The sequence below is a fragment of the Saccoglossus kowalevskii genome, chromosome 3 (genome assembly GCF_978046115.1).
Source record: "Saccoglossus kowalevskii chromosome 3, keSacKowa6.1, whole genome shotgun sequence".
Classification (NCBI taxonomy): domain Eukaryota; kingdom Metazoa; phylum Hemichordata; class Enteropneusta; family Harrimaniidae; genus Saccoglossus; species Saccoglossus kowalevskii.
Window position 1 is genome coordinate 27214320 of NC_140643.1, and position 27529 is coordinate 27241848.

General features: G+C 36.5%; 1 protein-coding gene across 1 annotated transcript; it reads left to right on the top strand.

Annotated features, from left to right (window-relative positions):
• Window positions 1-290: 290 nt before the first annotated feature.
• On the top strand, window positions 291-27091 carry LOC102807379 (uncharacterized). Its single transcript, XM_085496546.1, has 10 exons — window positions 291-419; window positions 6843-7517; window positions 7984-8062; window positions 10620-10761; window positions 11635-11747; window positions 13035-13137; window positions 13286-13396; window positions 13941-14014; window positions 20625-20804; window positions 25402-27091. Exons 2-10 carry the CDS (start codon window positions 6892-6894, stop codon window positions 25564-25566), a joined length of 1593 nt encoding a protein of 530 aa, XP_085352672.1. The 5' UTR covers window positions 291-419; window positions 6843-6891; the 3' UTR covers window positions 25567-27091.
• The last annotated feature ends 438 nt before the right edge of the window (window positions 27092-27529 follow it).

The following is a 27529-nucleotide window of genomic DNA, read 5'->3' on the forward strand; positions in this document are numbered from 1 at the left end:
GATCAAAACGCTGATAGCGCTGGAGTTCGAGGGTCACAGGAGAACCCATGCAGGTACATGCGATTTATTGGAAACGGTGATAATGACGGACTCTAAGGGCCACAATCGATCCTAACCACATGTAATGACCCCCCCCCGAGAAAAAGCTGTTGTCACCTCCCATCCCTTCGTCCGTTCTTCGCACATTCTGTCGGGCGCAGTATGCTACATACGTATTCATTCATTTTTTTGGGGGGGGGGGAGGAGTTGTTGTCGCGTTGCATTTTGGGATACGTTCAAGAACCCGGAAGCTGCGGGACACTTTCTTCGCAACAAGATGGAACGCCAGGGAATGAGAAACTTAAATACGTCAATGAATAATTCCGGAAATACACTTCCAATCGACATCGTCGAATTGCTTAGCCCACATGTGACTGAAGGTACGTCAATTCAGTCCATAAAAGCAGCATAATTAATTCTGATCTCCAAATAGTAAGATCAACAGTTGTCTCGATCTGGTGAATCCTTCCACAAAGTATCCCGCTGACCAACAGTGTGCAATGAAATACCGTCAATGCAAATAGCGGGGGAGGGGAGGGGGGCTTCCTACATGTTCTGAGCGACATATAGCACTACGTACAGCGGCGTTGAGTGGAAACCCCGGAAAACACTAAACCAGTTGAAAAACACTAAACCAGTTGAAAAACACTAAACCTATTGAAAAAACACTAAACCCGTCGTGGGTTCTGTTTCATGTTTTCGCTTTCTTTTAATCAAATATTCACTGGACGATTATGGTACACCCATAATACACCCTTTACCTCGGGTTTAGTGTTTTTATTGTCAGGTTTAGTGTTTTTCGACAGGTTTAGTGTTTTTCGACAGGTTTAGTGTTTTCCGGGGTTTCCACTCAACGGTACAGCGGTGTGTTATTCGGGCAAACTAATTAACAATGAGCTCCTTATTGGCACCCCCCCAATCACACAGTCCTCAAAATGTTCGTACATTTTGTGGAATTGTTATAAATACATGTATACTCATAGCTCATAATGCAACATTAGGTGATATGATATGATATTTAGATAGTATAGTACACTGTCTAGTGCCTGTGTATCATTGTTATGGAACAATTATACAGTTCATTTTATATTCAATAAGGAACTTTCAGACACAGTTTATCTAATATTGATAATTGGTATTATCTGTTTATACCTCCATGATGGTATTATGAAGCTTGGTGACCAAGGCTAAGACTGTTTCCTTCTTAGTCAAAGTCCACTTATACATTACCTTATAATGCTGTTTGTCGTTTTTTACATGTAATAATGGCCTAATTTGCAGTTTAGTAATTAGTCTCTGTTTTATTTTGATTCTCTGTAATTTTTTTTTCTGTGGGACATTTATCGTTAGTGATAAAAATATATACAAATATGCCCCCCCCCCAATCCATACAAGACAATAATGTGACATGAATGAACCAAAGGTTTGTGACTGAAATTAAAAGTAAAAATAAAATTATTGTTACAGTATTCTGATTGTTTTACTTTAATACATGTATATATTTTTATATATATGCAATTAACTATTATATTTATTTGGGAGAAATTTTTCATATTTATGCTAGTTTGTGTTTTAGCAATGAATTTATGTTTATATAATCAGCAGTTATTTTTATATTCCTATTTTAAAAGTTTGAACTTTTCATATACAAAATCGTATTGAAGCAAGTAGACTGGCAATGTTTGGACTTCTTTTTTGTTTTACAAAAATAAATATAATTAATTGTCTATTTGGCCTTTTTAGCGTGATCGCGAAAACTAGACTGACCGCGAAAGGGATTCAATACGATTGTAGGAGTGATTTCTTTATGTTGAAAAGTAATTTTGTAATGGTGACATTTTTGTGTAACCATACATATACACATCACCTGTGATTTCTCATCTTAAAAGGAATTGTATGATACATCCATTATGAAATGGATTTTCATAAGACATATTATATAATTAAAAATAAGATAAAAAGTATAGGCTTACAGCAAGACAAATAACACTATTCTTTGCTTGACTATTTACACATGTTGATTTAAGGCAAAATAGGGGTCATATGCGTAATAAACTGGGGAGGGGGGGGGGGTGTTTTTATGTAATTTCTTTTCCTGGCACATCCATTCCTGTTAGTCATACATTGTGAATACTGTTGACAATGTACTCATTACATTAACTATGCAAATATCAATATTGATGTTTTTATATTATAAAAACTGCTCTGTGACTATAATTTTCATTAAATTCTATAGAGGCTTTACTCTTTATGAATTACAGTGACAAAGACTTTGTACAGGGTATATTGAATTCCTCAAATCATTCTTGTATTCCTCTGAATTTTTTATTGAACATGTACATTGCATACGATTTTTATTGATGGGACTATTTTTCAGTTTTATAATAATTTTTCTGATATTTTAAGAAATTATAATTTCCACAGATATTAGCAATTTATAACATCAATCATTTCCACATCTCTGTCATACTCAAGTATTACCCACAATGCAACTGTCTCAGCATTAATGTTTTTCATTTTTTATGACATCGCACATTTCTAAAGGGAATAATAATGGAATTTGAAAATCAATACATTTATATAGAGCTGTAAATTTCAACAGATAAAAAGCCTGGGAAAATCAATAACTGCATAAAGTCTTCATTTTCTGAATATACTCAATGCTCTTGTCCTATTTCCTTTAAATATTGTATGTGTGGACTCTGACCTAGTCTTGTATTGCCTTGCCAGTCTAATTTAAATATTGTATGTGTAGACTCTGACCTGGTCTTGTATTGCCTTGCCAGTCTAATTTAAATATTGTATGTGTAGACTCTGACCTGGTCTTGTATTGCCTTGTCAGTCTAATTTAAATATTGTATGTGTGGACTCTGACCTGGTCTTGTATTGCCTTGTCAGTCTAATTTAAATATTGTATGTGTGGACTCTGACCTGGTCTTGTATTGCCTTGCCAGTCTAATTTAAATATTGTATGTGTAGACTCTGACCTGGTCTTGTATTGCCTTGCCAGTCTAATTTAAATATTGTATGTGTAGACTCTGACCTGGTCTTGTATTGCCTTGTCAGTCTAATTTAAATATTGTATGTGTGGACTCTGACCTGGTCTTGTATTGCCTTGCCAGTCTAATTTAAATATTGTATGTGTGGACTCTGACCTGGTCTTGTATTGCCTTGTCAGTCTAATTTAAATATTGTATGTGTAGACTCTGACCTGGTCTTGTATTGCCTTGCCAGTCTAATTTAAATATTGTATGTGTGGACTCTGACCTGGTCTTGTATTGCCTTGTCAGTCTAATTTAAATATTGTATGTGTAGACTCTGACCTGGTTTTGTATTGCCTTGTCAGTCTAATTTAAATATTGTATGTGTAGACCCTGACCTGGTCTTGTATTGCCTTCCCAGTCTAATTTAAATATTGTATGTGTAGACTCTGACCTGGTCTTGTATTGCCTTCCCAGTCTAATTTAAATATTGTATGTGTAGACTCTGACCTGGTCTTGTATTGCCTTGTCAGTCTAATTTAAATATTGTATGTGTAGACTCTGACCTGGTCTTGTATTGCCTTGTCAGTCTAATTTAAATATTGTATGTGTAGACTCTGACCTAGTCTTGTATTGCCTTGCCAGTCTAATTTAAATATTGTATGTGTAGACTCTGACCTGGTGTTGTATTGCCTTGTCACTCTAATTTAAATATTGTATGTGTGGACTCTGACCTGGTGTTGTATTGCCTTGCCAGTCTAATTTAAATATACTATGTACTTTTGCTGCATTCTGAAAGTGTAATAATGATTAATTCAACTTCATTTATTTACTGTGGAATACTTTATTTTCGCTGGAATAAATTTTCGCTGAAAAGGTTTTTTGGGCGTTTTGCTTGGAATTTATTTTCACTGATTTTTGATGAGTTTAATGTGAAATATAGGAAAAAAAGTATATTCGCTGGATTTTATTTTCACAGAATCATCCCTTCAGCGAAAATAGCGAAAATAAATTCCAAGCGAAAATAAAGTATTCTACAGTAATATCTATATCTTTACACTTGTTTTTTTTTTTTTTTTTTACTAATTTTTTACATTTTGGTATATAATGGTACCGGTAACTTGACTATCAATATTTTATTGACTTGCAGCTACCTGACATTGTTTCTCATAAAATGAAAGTATTTCTCTTGTTTTCATTTTTGAGCACCACTAATTAGTTTTGTTATGTGTTTAATTCATATTTGTCTATTTTATATGAATAATTTTTCGATATTGTTCAAAATATTTTGTTAAAAAATCATTGAGCGACAGGTCATATTTTTCTTGAAATGCTTGTCATCCATATGTTTTCAATAATTCTGATCAAATTTTGTAGTCAATAAAAAATGTTTGGATATTTAGTCTAAAATTACCAAAAAATAAATAAACTACACATAATCAAAATCACACACACACAGTAGAATAATGAGAGTTCATTAACGTTTGCCATTTTATTTAACTGTAAGATATTTTTTATAACATTTCTGTTGCTAGGGGTGATATAGCTTCAATAGAACCCCTATAGCGTTTTGTAATTTGGTTTAAAACGGAGTCATTTCTGTCAATACTAAGAAGAGCTGTACACTTGACTACTCAATAAGAATGATGGAACAGACGGCCCTTTACCCAATGATTTGTGAAAGTGAATGAATGAATACAAGAAAGGCAGACTGTTGTTATCGATAGTCATGCTGAGAGAATTCAACTTAAACAAATCAATTTCTTGTCACAATACTTTAATTATTTCCAAAACATTGAATCCGTAAACACTGTTTGAAAATAATGTTTGCAGTTCTAATCAATCATTTTAAGTCAATACTTGTCAGTATATCTAAACATTTCTGTGTTCCCTCTATTGACAACAACTTATATTGTGACTGATATGGGCAGGCAAGTGAATTGTATACAAGTTTTTAGTATTTCCTTTCTTTAAATTACTAGTTTTTATATACATAAATTGTCATTTTTTTAGTGTAATTAATTACTGTCTTGGTAGTCTAGCACTAATGTATCATCATTTGTAGCACACTTGTTGTTGAGTGCAGATGATTTCATGGTGAATAGCTATGCTGTTTATCTGTTGTTTTTTTAGGAAAATGATTTGATGATTTTGTGATACAGTTATCTTAAATTGCAGGCATTTTGCTAGTGCTAGTGCTGACACAAAGTGCATTTTTGCCACAGAAGTCATATTCATGTTTGGGACTACATGACAGGGCTCTGTGGCCATCTCTCTATCAAATGGCAATTTTAATGCGCTATCCTGGCGTCAACCAGGCTCGGTCGAACACAAGCACCTGCAGACCTTAACCAAGGTTCCCCCAAAGTCGCATTCGTGAGTGAATGAATCTCGGCCAGTGGAATTGGCCTATCCATTGAGTCTGTGGTACACTCACCCAGGGTAGGGGTCGACCCTTTTGATGTTCAGCCTAAGGTAGGATTTGAACTTGGGTCTACTGGCCATGAGTCTGATGCAACAACCACTAGGTTACTGACTGATAGATCCAGCTTAAATCATTCAATTTAACTGAGTTCAAATACAGCTTCTCGTAACACGATAATGCATGGGTTTATAGAGACAGCCTAGGATGGTCAGATTCATTGAAACTGCAAATCAAACGATGACTGTGATGCAGATGCCGAAACTCATTAATGTTTAGATGTCATAGCTGTCAATATATAATTGGTATTAAATAGTACTATGTGCAAATGTCTATATAGTTTACATTAGTAAATGTATATAGGTGAACTGAATAAAAGCATTTTTTTAAGGTTCCTGGATAGCTTTTGTACTAAAATTATTTCATCTCTCAAAATATTAATTATTAAATAGCAGTCCATAATTACTGTACAATGAACAGTTGTCACATGTCAGTTAACAGTCAATTCCTTAACATCATTTTAACTAGACTGATTGATATATATTATGAATTGATTGATTGAAGAATCACTACCAATATATAGTGTATGTGCTGTATATATTGGTTTTGTGAGTTATATTTAATACAACAAAGTGTTTAAAATTTGCAGATACATTGTATGCAGAGTTAATAAGACCTGTAAAAATTATCTTTAATTTTAATTACTGTGAAAATACCTTATTTTCGCTTGGAATTAATTTTGCTGAAGGCATGATTCAGTGAAAATAAAATCTAATGAATATACCCCTTTTCCTATATTTTGTATTCAACTTATCAAAAATCATTGAAAATAAATGCCATACAAAACAAACAAACAAACAAACAGCGAAAATTAATTCCAGCTAAAATAAAGTATTTTACAGTAAAAATTATTATTTAAGATTAAATTGAAGTGAGAAATTTATCGCAAGTTTTTGTTTAACATTGTTACTAACATAATTATTGTTTTAGACACTTTTGTTTTGTTTTTACCCCAGTATGAATTATTTATTTTGAGGAAAATTGAAAATTTTATGAAAATATTTCCATGTTGAAGCATTATTTCATGAAAAGAACAAAAAAAGTTCTGGACCATGGGAATTTTCTAATAATTTATGACAACCATAAGTTTTAATTTTATAACTACATCTAATTTTTTACTACAGGTAGATATGATGAGACCTTATCACCATAGGAACAACGATGAATGGCTTCAATATCACCCTTTTTTCATGAATGTTCATTTACCATATTTTTCTATGCTTGCCATATAATATTTGTAATAAATATTATATTGAAACTTAAAGCTTAATGAATTTATGCTTTTATCCCCATGTTTATATTTTTTCTAATTATAATGTAATTTATATTTACCTTTTCAGATTAAGAAATGTGAGAAGCCGATTAACCAGAAGTTTAGGAGTTTCACCAATGAACGGTCCGCATTCTTCTACAATGGTTCGATCAACCAATACAACATACAGAAGAACTCTATCAGCACGTGATAATTCAACCAGCAGTGAAGAGCAAAACTCTACAGATATTCCAGAGAAAACTGAGCAAAAAGAATTTAAAACTCTTGCTAATGCCAGCTATTTTTTACTCATCAGCATTGTGGTTGTCGTAGTTGTACTTTTAGTTGTGACATTCCCCGATCCTGAAGAATGGAGACCCTTTGACATCACTGGAGAGGAAGAAGTAATAAGAGAGAAGTTTGACAGCTGGCGCAGAGGTGACCGTGAAACAGAATTGTTACTGAATTCTTCAATTTGTAATATTGATAAACGGTTTTCTAATGAACTGACAAATGAGGAGTTTGCGACTGTTTACAGATATAAGAAACCTGTTATTATTGTCTTCCAACATGGTGCAAATGAGTGGACCAGCCCGGAAGATTGGACATTAGAAAATCTACTGTGGAATTACCAGGACTGGGAAATAGCTTCTGGAACTTCTTATGATATTGTGAGACATGGGGGTTCAGGAAATGAATTCACTACATTTAATGTGTTTTTGAATACTTTGATGGATCAACAAAACCCACTAGATGAACCAATGTGAGTATCAGATTTATTATTTGTTGCTTGATTTCCTTAGCATGATTTCAGATTTAACCTTGCTCACATTTACTGAAATTCTACAGATGTCGACTACGACGCGATAAAAACTGTTGTATTCCCATATGTTGCAATAACCGAAATTGTAACTAGGAATGTATTTTCAGGATTTTGTACGTCATGTTCGACATGAGTTCACAATGCAAAGAATCATGATTCATACGGGTCCACAGTACGTCATGTTTGGTATGGTTTCACAGCCAGCGCACAACGTCATGTTCCATATGGCTCTACATTCATGTCACAAAGTCATGTTTGATGTGGGTTCACAGAAAGTGCACAGCATCATATTCATTGTATTCATCACTTATATAAATATATTTATTAGTGGTCTGCTTAGCAAAATATCCCAGCTGGTACAGTAAATACAAAATGTAATTTTGTTTTGTTTTGTTTTTCATTTTAGCTATGTTTTTGATCGATTTTTCTATAAAGATACATCCCTTCCTGCAACTATCAAAGTACCAGAGTATCTTGCAGTTACGGTAAATACCACACTTTAATAACTCAATTTTTGAGAATCATTAGAGTTAGATTATAGGAAGTTTTAAATATCACTGATAGATATTTTACATTTAAATGTGCTGATATGCATGTTTAATGCCATAAGTATGTTCAGATACGTATACATAAGTGCGCTCGACCAATATGCAAAGAAAACTGCCATAATCCCCACCACCACTGCCATAATCTCCTCTATCACTGCCATAATCTCTCCTATCACTGCCATAATCCCTTCTATCACTGCCATAATCCTCTCTATCATTGCCATAATCCCTTCTATCATGCCATAATCCCCACCACCACTGAGTCCCAAGCGACGATAACAACACATGCTAAAAACACAAAGGCTCATGGGTAGACGCTTGTTTGTTAACAGTGACACACTATGGTTATGTGTTTAATACTCCTAAAGAAGGATTTGAACAGCAATGCATGACAAGATTTATTGTAGTATAGACAAATAATAACTTATTCTATAAATGGCACAATACACCAGCTATTGATTTTGTGCCATGTCACTTAAAATTAAAATGTCCTTAAATTAAGGTTTACTGACAATACAACTTCAACAACCTTATTGGGTGGGAGACATTAAATATTTAGTTTGTGAAAAATTCTAGCTGACTGTCATACAATGTTTTATTTATGAACCTTTAAGGGTTTTTAGTAAGCTTCAATTAATATTTCATGACACAGCTGCGCTTTGTAAAATTTCATAGTTTTATCATTATTGTCCTAACAATTAATTCATGTACCCTCAGGAAATTACTTGATCTGAGAATATATCAATATATTCTGTTTTTCAGATGTATACATGAATGATTTAGAGTCTGTAGGACTTATGATTTTATTATTATTATATTATATCTATCATGCAACAGTGGTTGTTGATGGTCATTTTGGACCTGCAGGATATTTCAATAAACGTCATACTGCGGGTGACATATAGCTCCTCCAAATCGAATCAAATTTTACTTATAAATTGATAGAATTGTGAGCGTAGTCAAAATTTAGAGCATGTAGCACTGTGGGAAGGTAAATTAAATTTGTGCATATAAATTAGATCATTTTCCTTCACAATGGATGGTATAAATTATACAGGAGTATGCTGCTTTCTTTAAAAAGCTGGTGAGAATGCCTTTTTTTTTATTCTTGCTATATTTTAATCAAACCAACAATTGTTCAAGAACTTAATCAACTGTGTGTGTTTTGACTCCCATGGCTCCTCCAATTCAAATCAAATTTTACATATGACTTGGTTAAATTCAAGACCAAAATTCAGTGCACTTAAACACTGTGCAAGTAATTCTAAGTATTGTAAATTGAATTTGTGCTTATTTTTTCCTTCACAATGGATGGTAATGAATCATGCATGAGTAATCCACTTTCTACAAGTTGATGAGAATCTATTTTTCTTTTCACCATTGTCAGTGAGAGTTTTTTTTATTCTGACCAACAATGATGAGAATGAAACCTGCTAATTCTTATAAACAGAAATAATGAAAATTCACAATTGTTACCTTTTTCCTACTAACCAGTTATTCACAATTTATGACTATTTGAGCCATAATACCCGTATGTGCTACACTATTCAGTGTTACCAGTATGGTACTAGTCTCAGAGCACAATACCCATCAGTAAATGAGATTTTCTCTTCAAGACCATTAACCCATTGAATGCCATCATTTTTCCTGGCAAAATGTCGCTTGTTTTTATAAATATTTTTATATTTTTTTGATAATTTGGTACAGGTAGACATGATTTCCTATTGGCTAGAAGTCTTGATCAAATTAAAATGTCTTTATGGTGACAAAAATTGACATGGTGACTTTGGCGCTCAAAATGTTTTTTTTTTTTTTTAAAGTATTTTTGTGCCAGGCGACAGTTCTGGACATTGAATGTCACCGTTGTCTCTCCTGACTTTTTTTTGTATGTGCAAATTGCAAGTGCTAGTGCTGACACATAGTGCATTTGCCACAGAAGTTATATTCATGTTTGGGACTACATGACAGGGCTGTGTGGCCATCTCTCTGTCAAATGGCAATTTTAATGCGCTATCCTGGCGTCAACCAGGCTCGGTCGAACACAAGCACCTGCGGACCTTAACCAAGGTTCCCCCAAAGTCGCATTCGTAAGTGAATGAATCTCGGTCAGTGGAATTGGCCTTCCCATTGAGTCTGTGGCACACTCACCCAATGTTTACACCTTTAAAAATGGGAAGAGATAAATAGATAAACAGTAGTTGTATTTAATTTATGGTGGGATTGTTGAATTATTAACTTGTTTGAATACAGTGGTGATACAAAACAAAACGCTAAATTCCTACCAGCTATAAATATTTTGAATTAATTCTCATCATTTCTGTTGAGATATATCATATTTTTGTTTTTGAAACCTTGAGGGCGCACTATATTCAGATTTACATAATAATTATAAAAAAGTCTTGAAAAAAAACATCTTCATTTTCACCTCATGTTTTCCTATACATTTTAAATGTTTCAACTTGTTGATAGCTTAATATGCACTGTTTGGTTTCAGGATGAGACAGATGATAGTATATTTTTCCTGGGTGCCTCCAAATCGGGTGTTAGCTTTCATAAGCATGCAGATGCTTGGAATGGTGTCGTCTATGGCAGAAAACGTTGGTTTCTATATCCACCACAGAAAACTCCTCCTGGAGGTAATATGTTATCCATTTCAACTAGCTGGCATTCATTTCATAGTTCCTTTTTAGCTTTGAAAAATACCACTCAGGCATAATTTTCATTCAAACTTGGAACTGACCAAGGGGTATATTAATTAAGTCTTACTTGTCCCATCACTTTCTTTTTATTCAATGATGACTGACTGGCTGCCATTTTGTTTTGAAAGTGTTGAAATCTTCAATCATTTATCACGCATTCACACATTAGACTATAAGGACATTGATTGAACAAATCAAAATATATACCCAATATTCTTCCTGTATTGTTGTAATAATAACATAATTTTTGAAGACAATATGGTCAAGACATATACGAATTGCAGCAATATAGAGGTTTTCAAAATCCTTCAATTGACTTTATTGTAGTGGCCCCTTAGTGGATTACAAATAAATTAAATTATGCATTGTCAGTGTAGTTTCGATCATATGCTTGTATATTTCAATATAATAAGATAATCATTCATATAGACTGTCCAGAGAATTGCATTATAAGGGAAATTAATGTTCTTAATCAGTTTTTATAAATAATGGGATACAATGATGACATATGCTTTGTGACGTGCAATCGACATGCTTTGTTAGGTTTACTCTCAGTTTCTCAGTAAATCCAAGTATATACCCACTTGATAATTAAAAACTGCATGACTTTCAAAAAACCAAACTCTCTTGATAATCAGTAGTAAGCAGTCATGTCTTATTGGTTAAATTTTCTTTATATGTTGTTTATAGTTCGATATTGCCTGAAATTGTAGATTCCATTCATTCAAAAGAACAATCAGCTGATATCCGTATGTAATTTACAGTTTATGTGTTAGCATATACAATCTCCGTGTATTTGTTTTTCTGTAGGGGTGTGGCCTGGGTTCAGTTCCTTAGACTGGTTTAATGAAGTCTATCCTCACTTAGAAGGGGAAGAAAAACCAATAGAGTGTATTCAAGAAGCTGGAGAGATCCTTTATATTGTGAGTGCTGTCCAATATTACAATACATGTCATCTCAGATTGGATGTCATATGGCATTATCTCAAGGGTATTCACCTGACATTTGATGTATTATTGTTATATTGTGAGTGCTGTCCAATTTTACAATACATGTCAACTCAGATTGGATGTCATATGGCATTATCTCAAGGGTATTCACCTGACATTTGATGTATTGTTGTTATATTGTGAGTGCTGTCCAATATTACAATACATGTCATCTCAGATTGGATGTCATATGGCATTATCTCAAGGTTATTCACCTGACATTTGATGTATTATTGTTATATTGTGAGTGCTGTCCAATTTTACAATACATGTCAACTCAGATTGGATGTCATATGGCATTATCTCAAGGGTATTCACCTGACATTTGATGTATTGGTGTTATATTGTGAGTGCTGTCCAATATTACATTACATGTCACCTCAGATTGGATGTCATATGGCATTATTGCAATAGTATTTTATTCACCTGAGTGCTGTGGAATATTTGAATGTACATTAATTTAGGAAGTGTAAATGAAAGTCCAAATGCACTTCATTTTGTTTTCCAGTTTGGATTCTAAATGGCCCACTGGTGAATATTTTTGTTTCACTGATTGCAGTTCCAAAGCTATGACATGCCTTGACGGATCATTTTCAAACAATATATCCCGGGAGTCTGACTTGTGGAAATACCTGGAACCCATGTCTGTGAAAGGGGTTTTCAAAATGACCCTTTTCACTGTTAGAAAGCTAAAAGATCATGCACCTTGAACTTGCGCCTGATCTCGCGATATTTGAGCTTTCTAACCCTTCAGTGTAAGCACAGGTTGGTCATATGCCATGCTCGCCCGTGATCGGGGGCCGTTAACCAGGGGGCCGGACAATTCCCTTGTTTTTGCGATCATTGAACTCCTTGAAGCAATAAAAAAAAAACTAATCTCATTTAAAAAATAATCACCCTTATCACGTTCAGGAAAAAACACCCTTTTTGTTTATTTTGACTGAAATGGTAACCCTAACACGTAACGCATGTTAACGTGCTTTTCTTTAAAAAAAACACCCTTTTAATGCGTTTTCTTTCACATACATACGTACCAGATCATTCTTTAAGTCGGACCTCCGGGCAATATATATACATAATACATCGTCATGCATTTGTTTGGTGATAAGATTCAAGGTAGATGAATGGCAGTCTTTTTATTGTTAAACGTTCAGCAAAATCCAGCATTTCTGTCATTCCAGAACCAGATATGTAACATGCTCTGACTGTTCTCTTTCTCAGCCAGAATCATTCTATCACAGTACTTTGAACATTGGAGACACTGTAGCAATAGGAATACAAAAGAAACAAGCAGGGACAGAAATTGAAACTTTGTTTTATGAAGGTAAAATGCTAGTAAGAATGCTTAATAAAATTGAGTTACTTTTAAATTAAAAAATATAATAGGAATTATATAGAAATGTTGTTTTTTGATTCTAATGTGCATGTAAATTACTTTCATATAAAAGTTAAATGTGAATTCCTCATTTCAGCCAAGGAGCTTGAAAAAGTTAATTTGAGAAATGACATACCAAAAGAAGAAAAGCGGCATCACTTGATGAGATACAGGCAATATTTTGAAAAACTACATCATTTACTACCAGGTAAGGCTGTGTGCAAAGCTGTATTGTAGGTTTCACACCACAATTAGAATCAATGTGTTATTTCACATAAACATGAATGTCTTTATTTTGAAAACAAGGAATTGTTTGATTTGATACAACACCAGAATAAGCAAGCGCCGGTTTGTTAGTGGAATTTTAACGAAAACTAGCTGGTTTTGATATGGGGTATGATGCATTTAGATGAGTATATAATATCAAGCTAAATTATCTTTTATATTGTCAATACAAGTGTAGTTGAATCATCTTCATTTTTGGGTCTTTCAGCACTGCGATGATGCTCTTTACCAATGGATTTTAAAAGCTATAGAAAAATCACTCTTTTTAATTTTTGAAAATTGTAGGCACTTTTAAGTTGATTATTGCCTCTTACGAGTAAAATATCAAGCATATCAAGTTTTTTCATTGTCATTGTCATATATGGAGAGTTGAATTGTTGTACATGACCTGTACATGAATACACACTTTATCTCAATGGTTTTATTTACTGTTGTTATAGTAACGCAACTCAAACTTTAATCTCCAGAAAATTCTGAGGTATTAAACCTTCTTGGCTTTGCTATATTCACTGAAACTCAAGATACAGTACGGGCAATGAAGGTAACAACTAATGGTGTTTTTTTTTATTAAAATATAATTGTTTGTGGTTGACAGGACACAGGCATTATAAAGTTCAAATACTGTAAGCACATTCATTTTTCACTGAGTTTTATTTTCATTGTGAAGTAAAATCTGCTAAATTAAAAAAAGTCTATGTAAAGATGTAAAAATTAAAACACACTGGCAAATCCATGAATTTAAAGCGGGGCGAGTGGTCACCTGCACATGCGGCAGACGGCCATAGTGTGTTGTTGTTTACAAACAAGCGTCTACCCATGAGCTTTTGCATTTTAAGCATGCATTGTTATCGTCGCTTGGGATTCAATTTCTGTACATGCGCAGCTGATGATGACCCATCCACTTTAAAACCTAATGAATAAGCTTAAATCAACAGTATACTGTAAAATATTTTATTTTCGCTATTTTCACTGAATGAATGATTCAGTGAAAATAAAGTCCAGTAAATATACCTTTTTTCCTACAACTTGTCAAAATAAATTCCATACAAAACACTTAAAAAGTCTTTTCAGCAAAAATTAATTCCAGCTAAAATAAAGTATTCTACAGTAATGAAATTAAACACCAGTGAAATATAATACTGCTACAGTAGCTACTCAATGTGCTATATATTATGTATGCGCAAAAGTATATTTTTAGTAATAATGACTCATCAATCAATGCCACAACTCAATTTAAGTGCTAATTAAAATACAGATTCTTGATTTAATAAAGATTGTTATTCCCTAAAAGCACTATAGTTGCCCTCACTGTCTGAATATTGACACTAGAGGGCGCCCAATTATGTCACTGAGTTCAGGGAGCTCATTATAGTGAAGCAGATAAGTCTGATTTGTTGGTCGAATCGTTCATTTGGTGATACAAGCATGAAATTTGGTGTGAATTTACGTTAGATGTCACTCTGTCAGGAAAAAGTGCTAGCCATGCAAAATTTCAATATGGCGGCCATTTTTTCAAAATGGCCGCCAAAACTTGGAAAAAGCATAAATATCGTTAGTTCTTTATGCCTTGGTGTGAAGTAACTGGTGAATTTGTCCACCATAGTTAATTTCTTGGTTCATTAGGTGGATGTTTTGTGCTATTGAAAAGAATTATAATCACTGACTACGATGGATCCGAAAAATGGGGTCAAAAAGGTCACTGCTCCGGTGAAAACTTCGGCTGACTGAGATTAGCAAAATATTTAACTGTTGCCCCTGAAAAGGACTGCTAATGCCGGGGTGGCAAAGAGGTCGAGCTCTTTTTGTCTAAAAAATGCCCCAATGGCTTGCGAACCACAAAGCCTCTGGCAGTGGTCCCACCCTAGCCTTCCCGCGGCGGGGGTGATTCTGCAGATAGTGGTGGTGCGAATGGCGGGTCCTGGCCTATTCAGTAATTCTAAACTAGAAAGAGCACAGAAGAGGAGAGTTCGACCAAGTACATCAGGTGACAGAGATGAAGACCGTCCAAAGAGACCCAAAACCTCAAATCCTCAAAAACTGTAGTGCTTCTTGTGCGACGAAATGGATGAAATATCAAATCTAAGAAAAGCAATGACAATGCACCTAAATAAAAGGGTCAACCAATGTGCCAGGACTTTAAACCGTGGAAAACTCCTGGCAAAGTTAAACGCTGGAGACGTTGTTGCCCAGGAGCTAAAGTATCATCCACATTGCTTGGCAGGCTTATACAATGATGAAAGAGCGCATCTTAATGCACTTCAAAAAGAGGGGAATTTGAATACACAAGGAAATGAGTTGTTTCCTGTTGCCTTTTCAGAACTTCTAATCTATATAATGGAAAGCAAAGTCACAAACACCGAAGCAGCACCTGCTATAATTAGACTGGCTGATCTAGCCACACTGTACAAGCGTCGATTAGAGCAGCTTGGTGTAGATTCGCCAAATGTCAACTCAACCAGGTTAAAGGAACAGTTACTCAGTAGGATTCCTGAGCTTGAAGCCCACAAAAAAGGGCGGGATGTTATTTTAGCATTCAAGGATGATGTAGGCACAGTTCTTTCCGATGCCAGCAAATATGGTGAGGCTATTCATTTGGCTAAAGCTGCAGATATCATTCGAAAGGAAATGCTAAGTCACAAGACTAAATTCAGCACAGAGTTCACAGAAGGGTTTGGAGAGGAAGCTATTCCACCCGCTCTACTTCAATTTGTATGTAGCATTGAACATGGTGTTGATATCAAATCACATCTGACACATGGTGTGGTGAATTCAGATATAGCTATAGCACAACTTTTGCAGTACAACTGCTACTCCAAGTATCAAAAGGACGTAGCCAAAATTCACAGGCATTCAAAAGCCCGAGAGACACCATTTGCTGTATATGTTGGGATGAAAGTGTTTGCCAAGACACGAAAAAGGTAATTAATTGACAAACTTCATGAAAACGGAATCAGCATATCATATGACAGAGTGCTGGAAATATCAAACCAGTTAGGTGAACGAGTTGTGAGCCAATATGTTGAAGATGATGTTGTGTGTCCACCGAAGTTGAGAAAGGGGTTGTTCACCACATCCGCTGTAGATAACATAGACCACAATCCAACTGCCACTACCGCTAGTACATCCTTTCATGGTACAAGCATTTCAATGTTCCAGCACCCAAGTGTAGATAACAGTGGAGAAGTACGCAACCTGCTCAAGACCACCGAGAGTCGGGTAAAAAAGGTTCCAGAACTTCCTGAATCATTCACCAACATCCCACAAGCATTCTTTCACACGAAGAATCCAGAAACAACCAACACCAATGACATATCACTGCCAGATCCAAAACAGTTCCAAAGAGAACTCGAACTCGAATACGACTGGTTAGAAAAAGTCAGCGATACCATTGAGGTAGATGATTCATCCAATGTCACATGGTCAGCTCATCATGCAAGCCAGGAAAGAGCAAATGATTTTCAGACCAGCATCAATGCTCTGCTTCCGCTTTTCCGAGAACAGGCTCATAGCGTGGCCACCATTAAGCATGCCATGGATAAAATAAGGGAAGCTGTGCTGTTTCTAAACCCACGGCAAACCCTAGTAATAACAGCTGACCAGCCACTTTATGCATTATGTAAAAAAATCCAGTGGCATTGGCCAAAAAAATATGGAGAGGACAAGTTTGTGATCATGTTCGGTGGACTACATATTGAGATGACAGCACTAAAATCAATTGGGTCAATGCTTGAGGAGAGTGGGTGGACCGGTGCTCTCATTGAAGTTGATGTGGCCTCATCTGGTACAGCGGACTCATATCTATCTGCTACAAATGTTACAAGGACTCGCCAAGCTCACCAGGTCACAGCATGCAGTTTGTTCAAACTCTTAAAGAGAGCCTACAATATATATCTTTCTCAACGGACAGAGACTGATAATGAAAACTTCACCTTGGAAGAATGGTGCGAAGCCCGTAGGAAAGAAAGTCCACAATTTCAATTTTGGTTCTTGATTCTCAACATGGAGCTGACCATTTTCACACTGGTACGGTCATTCAGAGAAGGGAACTTTTCGCTTTATCGGGAATCACTCTCAGAACTGATACCATATTTCTTTGCCAACAACAACGTCAATTATGCTAGATGACTTCCAATTCATCTTCGAGATATGCTGTGCCTGGAGAAGCAACACCCAGAAGTCGCAAAAGAATTCCATGCGGGAAATTTTGTCGTTCACAAATCGGACAGGAACTTCTCTACAGTGGCTAATGACCAAGCCCATGAACAGAACAATGCTGTCATCAAAGGGGATGGCGGAGCTATCGGCCTGACAGAGAATCCATCGGCTCTTCGAAGACGAATGGTTGCCGGACCAGAAATAAGCCAATTGGTAGCGAATTATGAAGCAGCATCAGGGAGTAAAGACATAAAGAAGAACAGTCACCAACCGCTCAGAGGACGTTCCTTGATATGGTAGATCGGCTCACCATGAATATGGAAGAAATGGGAAACCCATTTGCAGAAGAGACAGGAGATCTTCTAAAGCTCGATACAAAGGACATAGCAGATCAGTCCGGGGCTCAACTGATTGTAACTCATTATGCTAGAGAAAAAGATCAGTTCAAGGCATTTATGGAGAAGCTGCAGACTAAGAATGAATCCTTCTACAAGCCAATCAAAAAAACAACAACCGACAAATCAGAGACCAAATTAATGAAGAAGGATTGCAAACTGTTTCCCGCCTTTCATCTCTTGCCAAACCCGAGGTTGTGATCTAACAGACTTTTTCAGACATGAGAACCAGACCTTTCCCCCTTCACTTAGCAAGAAAGGTAATTTGCATACTTGCACTAAAGCTGACCTGGTGGATGTTCTCCAAGCAAAAGTGAATCTCCCAGATTCAAAGCCAGAATGTGACGTTCTGATTATAGATGGTGCATCACTGGTTATACAATTGCACCCAAAACACCAAAGACATTCGGAGATTATGCAATGAAGGACATTCTTCCCAAAGTACAACACTACAGTGACAATTACAAGAGAACAGACATCGTTTTTGATGTATATCAGAAGTCTAGCTTGAAATCAGAAGCCAGATCTAAGCGTGGAAAAGCCATCCGGAAGAGAGTCACGGAAAAGAGTAGGACACCGACAAACTGGAAGAGTTTCCTTCGAGACAGTGCAAACAAAACAGAACTGTTCCATTTCCTTGCTGCCTTGCTGAGGCTGTGGCCAAGATTACTAAAAACAATGCTGTAATTGTGACAAAGGATAAAAACGCCCTCACTAGTGCCAGTTACACGCACATGAGCATCGAAGAATTGGCTCCCTGTACACATGAGGAGGCTGACACGCGCATCTTCTTACATGCCTGACATGCAGCCAAGGATGGTCACAAGTCTTTGATGATTGATGCAAATGACACAGACATCATTGTGATCGCCATATCGCAGATGCCCTCTCTCACTGCATTAGGCCTGGAGAAAATGTGGGTTGGATTTGGAAAAGGAGGCATGCTCGATGGCTTCCTATCCATGACCTTGTTTTAACTGTAGGGCCAGATAAAACGGGATGTTAATATGTCTTCACTGGGTGCGATGTTGTCTCAGGATTCAACAGCAAAGGAAAAAAGACAGCATGGCAGACATGAAATGTCTATGATGAAGCTTCAGCCGTCTTTGCAAAACTCAGTCAGTGCCCATCCGAAGTTGAGGAGTCTGATCTACAAGTTCTGGAGCGATATGTTGTTCTCATGTATGACCAGTCTAGTACAACTAATTCTGTAGATGAGTCTAGGCTTGATCTAGCACTCAACTTTGCAGTTGCCCTTGTCAGAATTAATCAAGAACACTAGGTGAGTACTGAACGAATTTGGACTACCTGCTCCAACAAAAGAAGGTGCTTGTCAAAAAGTATTTCATGACATGTTTTAATTTGCATTTGCAAGTTTTCGGACACAAAATCTAGGTATGGTATGCTTAAAGTTGGTTTAAAGTTAGTTTCCAGTGAGGCCCCTACCAGGCACCAAAGCAACAATAAGCACATAATGTAGAAAAAATAACACGCAATTTAATATTTTGTGACAAGCATCTACTTTTACCTGGAGTATGAATGTGCCGGACTTACGGTAAAAAATGGACACTTCGTTTCATGTTTGAAGGAAGGTGGACAATATGTTCTGTTTATGTTTAAGGAGAGTGGACAAATCATGAACTCAGGTAACGCCATGTGCATATTGAAATTGGGTTAATCAAATGTGATTTCATACTCAGTTTAGTTCTCGATGGGAAAAAGCTGCCGAAAATAACATTTAGCTAAGTAATTCAGGCATGTTTAGGGCAAAATTCGGACCTTGGCATACATGGCACGTAAAAAAGTTATTTGACAGCCATCTTGCAAAATGGCTGCCTTTTTCTAAGCTCAGAGAGGCAAGTACCTACCCCTATCATATTCAACAGAGTCATGACCAAGAAAAGTATAATCTTTCTTAATAAGAACCACTTTGGACATTTCCGATAACAATACCTTGACGAATCTGGTGAATTTAAGGGTAATATGGCGGCCATCTTGGAAAATGGCCGCCATATTCGAATTTCAAGTGGCTAGCACTTTTTTCTTAAAACTTGATATAAAATCAACATTTGAGCCAAATTTCATGCTTGTATCATCAAATGAACGATTGTTTGCATTATCTACTCCACTATTACAGCTCCCTGCTGAGTTCAAGTGATGTTCAGATTAGTCTCAGTCTCAGTGACCATTGAACTATTCATAAAAAAAGGAAGGACACAATGTACACTACCAAAAATAATAATCCGACTGTAGACATAAATAAAACTTAAAAATACACTTTCAAATATTTTTTTTCTTGAACAGGATGAGTGCATGAGTAATCCCTCTATGGTCAAAGCAGAGGATGCCCTCATGCTAATAAGATTATGAAAAAAATAATAATTTTTTGGTCATTTTGCATGTCAGTTATGTGCATGTTATATCAAAAGACTGACATTCATTTTCTATATTACTTGGCTATAGTAACAATACAAATTGAGTTCCAGATTTTTTTCAGTGAAAAATGGCGTATGATTTTGTAATTTACAATATTTTTTTGTAAATATTTTACAGGAACTGAAGGAAAAATTAACCACAAATATTTTGTTTCTTTAATGCTAGGTGACCAAAGAAGCAATGGCGAGGGATGCCTACTTTGTGGAGGCCATTCTTAATATGGCAAAGTATCATTTCTTTATTGGTGAACATGAACAAGCACTACAATTGTATAAACAAGCAAGAGAAGTCAATCCCAAGAATTGGGGAATTTATGCTCAGTATGGCGATGCCCTTGCTCAATTGGTAAGTACTTTAATTCTTCTACTCATTTTCTGGTTACATGTCTGTCAGGTACCAGTGTGCCCACACTCCTCTCGGGTACAGGTACCAGTCCCTTACACTGTCTGTACACACATATCAGGTACCAGTATGTTCCTTACACTATCTGGACACACTCACATACCAGGTATCAGTATGTCTATCAAACTGTCTGGACACACTCATATCAGGTACCAGTATGTCTATCAATCTGTCTGGACACACTCATATCAGGCACCAGTATATATATCAAACTGTCTGAACACACTCATATCAGGTACCAGTATGTCTATCAAACTGTCTGGGCACACTCATATCAGGTACTAGTATGTCTATCAAACTGTCTGGACACACTCATATCAGGTACCAGTATGTCTATCAAACTGTCTGGCACACTCATATCAGGTACCAGTATGTTCCTCACACTATCTGGACACACTCACATACCAGGTACCAGTATGTCTATCAAACTGTCTGGACACACTTATATCAGGTACCAGTATGTTCCTTACACTATCTGGACACACTCACATACCAGGTACCAGTATGTCTATCAAACTGTCTGGACACACTCATATCAGGCACCAGTATATATATCAAACTGTCTGAACACACTCATATCAGGTACCAGTATATCTATCAAACTGTCTGGACACACTCATATCAGGTACCAGTATGTCTATCACACTGTCTGGACACACTCATATCAGGTACCAGTATGTCTATCAATCTGTCTGGACACACTCATATCAGGCACCAGTATATATATCAAACTGTCTGAACACACTCATATCAGGTACCAGTATATCTATCAAACTGTCTGGACACACTCATATCAGGTACTAGTATGTCAATCAAACTGTCTGGACACACTCATATCAGGTACCAGTATGTCTATCAAACTGTCTGGACACACTCACATCAGGTACCAGTATGCCTATCAAACTGTCTAGACACACTCATATCAGGTACCAGTATGCCTATCAAACTGTCTAGACACACTCATATCAGGTACCAGTATGTCTATCAAACTGTCTGAACACTCATATTAGGTACCAGTATGTCTATCAAACTGTCTGGACACACTCACATCAGGTACCAGTATGCCTATCAAACTGTCTAGACACACTCATATCAGGTACCAGTATGTCTATCAAACTGTCTAGACACACTCATATCAGGTACTAGTATGTCTATCAAACTGTCTGGACACACTCATATCAGGTACCAGTATGTCTATCAAACTGTCTGAACACTCATATCAGGTACCAGTATGTCTATCAAACTGTCTGAACACTCATATCAGGTACCAGTATGTCTATCAAACTGTCTGGACACACTCATATCAGGTACCAGTATGTTTATCAAACTGTCTGGACACACTCATATCAGGTACCAGTATGTCTATCAAACTGTCTAGACACACTCATATCAGGTACCAGTATGTCTATCAAACTGTCTGAACACTCATATCAGGTACCAGTATGTCTATCAAACTGTCTGGACACACTCATATCAGGTACCAGTATGTTTATCAAACTGTCTGGACACACTCATATCAGGTACCAGTATGTCTATCAAACTGTCTAGACACACTCATATCAGGTACCAGTATGTCAATCAAACTGTCTGGACACACTCATATCAGGTACCAGTATGTCTATCAAACTGTCTGGACACACTCATATCAGGTACCAGTATGTTTATCAAACTGTCTGGACACACTCATACCAGCATACCAGGTACCAGTATGTCTATCAAACTGTCTGGGCACACTCATATCAGGTACCACTATGTCTATCAAACTGTCTGGACACACTCATACCAGGTACCAGTATGTCTATCAAACTGTCTGGACACACTCATATCAGGTACCACTATGTCTATCAAATTGTCTGGACACACTCATATCAGGTACCAGTATGTCTATCAAACTGTCTGAACACTCATATCAGGTACCAGTATGTCTATCAAACTGTCTGGACACACTCATATCAGGTACCAGTATGTCTATCAAACTGTCTGGACACACTCATATCAGGTACCAGTATGTTTATCAAACTGTCTGGACACACTCATATCAGGTACCAGTATGTCTATCAAACTGTCTAGACACACTCATATCAGGTACCAGTATGTCTATCAAACTGTCTGGACACACTCATATCAGGTACCAGTATGTTTATCAAACTGTCTGGACACACTCATACCAGGTACCAGTATGTCTGTCAAACTGTCTGGACACACTCATATCAGGTACAAGTATGTCTATCAAACTGTCTGGACACACTCATACCAGGTACCAGTATGTCTATCAGACTGTCTGGACACACTCATATCAAGTACCAGTATGTCTATCAAACTGTCTGGACACACTCATATCAGGTACCAGTATGTCTATCCAACTGTCTGGACACACTCATATCAGGTACCAGTATGTTTATCAAACTGTCTGGACACACTCATATCAGGTACCAGTATGCCTATCAAACTGTCTGGACACACTCATACCAGGTACCAGTATGTCTATCAAACTGTCTGGACACACTCACATCAGGTACCAGTGTGTCTATCAAACTGTCTGGACACACTTACATCAGGTACCAGTATGTCTATCAAACTATCTGGACACCCTCATATCAGGTACCAGTATGTCTATCAAACTGTCTGGACACACTCATATCAGGTACCAGTATGTCTATCAAACTGTCTGGACACACTCATATCAGGTACCAGTATGTCTATCAAACTGTCTGGACACACTCATATCAGGTATCAGTATGTCTATCAAACTGTCTGGACACACTCACATCAGGTACCAGTATGTCTATCAAACTGTCTGAACACTCATATCAGGTACCAGTATGTCTATCAAACTGTCTGGACACACTCATATCAGGTACCAGTATGTCTATCAAACTGTCTGGACACACTCATATCAGGTACCAGTATGTCTATCAAACTGTCTGAACACTCATATCAGGTACCAGTATGTCTATCAAACTGTCTGGACACACTCATACCAGGTACCAATATGTCTATCAAACTGTCTGGGCACACTCATATCAGGTACCACTATGTCTATCAAACTGTCTGGACACACTCATATCAGGTACCAGTATGTCTATCAAACTGTCCGGACACACTCACATCAGGTACCAGTATGTCTATCAAACTGTCTGGACACACTCATATCAGGTACCAGTATGTTAATCAAACTGTCTGGACACACTCATATCAGGTACCAGTATGTTTATCAAACTGTCTGAACACTCACATCAGGTACCAGTATGTCTATCAAACTGTCTGGACACACTCACATCAGGTAGCAGTATGTCTCAAACTGTCTGGACACACTCACATCAGGTACCAGTATGTCTATCAAACTGTCTTGACACACTCATATCAGGTACCAGTATGTCTATCAAACTGTCTGAACACTCACATCAGGTACCAGTATGTCTATCAAACTGTCTGGACACACTCACATCAGGTACCAGTATGTCTATCAAACTGTCTGGACACACTCATATCAGGTACCAGTATGTCTATCAAACTGTCTGAACACTCATATCAGGTACCAATATGTCTATCAAACTGTCTGGACACACTCATATCAGGTACCAGTATGTCTATCAAACTGTCTGGACACACTCATATCAGGTATCAGTATGTCTATCAAACTGTCTGAACACTCATACCAGGTACCAGTATGTCTATCAAACTGTCTGGGCACACTCATATCAGGTACCACTATGTCTATCAAACTGTCTGAACACTCATACCAGGTACCAGTATGTCTATCAAACTGTCTGGGCACACTCATATCAGGTACCACTATGTCTATCAAACTGTCTGAACACACTCACATCAGGTACCAGTATGTGTATCAAACTGTCTGGACACACTCACATCAGGTACCAGTATGTCTATCAAACTGTCTGGACACACTCATATCAGGCACCAGTATGTCTATCAAACTGTCTGAACACTCATATCAGGTACCAGTATGTCTATCAAATTGTCTGGACACACTCATATCAGGTACCAGTATATCTATCAAACTGTCTGGACACACTCATATCAGGTACCAGTATGTCTATCAAACTGTCTGAACACTCATATCAGGTACCAGTATGTCTACCAAATTGTCTGGACACACTCATATCAGGTACCAGTATGTCTATCAAACTGTCTGGACACACTCATATCAGGTACCAGTATGTCTATCAAACTGTCTGGACACACTCATATCAGGTACCAGTATGTCTATCAAACTGTCTGGACACACTCATATCAGGTACCAGTATGTCTATCAAACTGTCTGGACACACTCATATCAGGTATTTGTTTTAAAAAAAGTTGCTGATCTATTTGTTTTTAATGCTCTCGATTCTGATCAGCTAATTATCATATTGAGTGATTGGATTGAAATAATACACACGTATAAATGTATTCAAGTTCAAAGTCATGTGTTCAAAGTCATCAATATATTATGCAACTGCAAGTATTTTCATTTGAAATAATATTATTTTGCCATGATTTCACTGACTTTAGACACATTTATATCTTTCTCTGACAGAACCATCCACAAAAGGCTGCTGAACTATACCACATTGGTACTCAACTAAAACCAGCCATGATCCCTTTCTGGGTGCGGTTAGCCGACCAACAAGAAAAAATGGGTGATCTGGAGGGTGCCGAGAAAAGCAGACGGGAAGTGATGAGACTACAACAAGATATATAAACAAATGGAAAAATGAACATGTGGATTTTTCTCACTTTTCAGTGCATTGGTGATTATGATATGGACAAAATAATGATCACCTTAAATGGTAAATCTATTGCCCATATTAACCCCAGGCACTAACACCACACCATGCATATGTAGGTGCCCAGTTGTACATTCTAAGTGGATATAAATTGCGGTTACTATGATATCTATGCAAGTACACTGGTCATCAATGACCTTCCATCCAAATTACAACTGATTAGTGCAATTTCTTTGTACCATATGTACAATACAGATTACTGTAGGAAGATTCAAGTATTTGATGGCAAAAGTTTTGAGCATTGATAATGCAAATCGTCTTATTTCAGTATGCAGGGGAGACTTTTTTTGTACAAATCTTCTTTTCTGTTTTGCTTAAAAAAAAACAATTTTGATTTATCACATATTTTGTATATACACTATATATATAGTTACATGATTGTTATTCTTCTGGTGGCTGGAGTTGACAAATGCCACATTTTAATCTAATTGTCACAGTCATCATGGGTCAATTGCATTGTGTGTATAATTAGGTAATAAAGACGGCTACCAATCCATATTAGGTAATAAAGATGGCTGCTAATCCATATTAGGTAATAAAGATGGCTGCCAATCCATATTAGGTAATAGAAATGGCTACCTGTCCATATTAGGTAACAGAAACAGCTGCATATTCATATTAGGTAACATAGACAGCTATCCAATCATCCGCATGTGCTATGACAGAAATGAGTATGCATGTTCTTTTGTTATAACAGTCCAAAACAAATTGATGTGGCCTTATCTTTTGACTGGTTTATTTTGTATTGTAAATGTTAGGAGTTTTGTATGCTACTTTCATTTGCAAAAGGAAGCAATGTTTTGCAAGTATGTCCATCACTTTATGATCATTTCAGAGGCACTTCTGCAGTTATATGTTGGTGTTATTTCAATATTGCATCGGCTATAATCTTGGTCTTACAATCTTGGTGTGCAGTCAGCAGTGTCTGCCAAGCTGTACCTACATTTTATACAATTCTTGTCCAAGTTACACTGTTACATCAGTGATGATATAAACTATAAAGACAACTTCCAGCTAGTGTTATTATACATTAATCAATACCAATTACTTACACTACCCTTTGGGTTGGATGTTTAGCATCGTAAGGTTGGAGAAAACTAAGTCCTGTATGAATTTTACCCACACCAACCCCAGGATTAACCATTATTTCAAAAGTCCAGGCTTGGGCTGAATCACAGAGGAGTTAGACAGCTAAATACAGTGTAATCCTAATTATCTTCATTTTGTACTTACTTGTATTACTTGTATTACTTGTTTTTATTCATCTGTTACAGTAATTTTGTCAGTTCCCAAAAATTCTGTCGTAATCACAGATGAAAATCTGTAATTTATTGATTCATTTCATGATTTTTTATTTCTTGAGTGCCACAAGGAAGATTGCATTTTTATGTAACTGTGTTTTTACCCTTTGTAAATAAAGACTTATTCTCAAAATTGTAATTAACGTTGATTGGAACTATTGGAACAGCTGGCAAATTTCTCTACAATACGCCATGCAGAAACTATCTGCATGTTTAATAAAGTTGTTCTTGCGTGTTTTAAAAAGCGTTGGAGCATATAGGGCCGGATTTTTGATGTGTATTCATATTTTTGTGGGTCAAAATAGATAGAGGGATAACCAAAGTTAAAAATGTCTTTTGGGGTTCACTAGTTGTGGCTAATTACTTAAAATTCTGTTGGACTAACTACCTGATTAGATAGATGACACATTGGAGCATTGTTCCATCACAAGGAAGTCAGAAATTTGGTGTGCCTAACATTTTGCATGTGCTTTGATGGAAGGTTCAATTTATCTGAAGGTGTAACTATGTTAAATTCTTTTGCGAAACACCGTGAGCAGAACTATAGAGGTGTTGATGTACACGGTGCTGACTGATT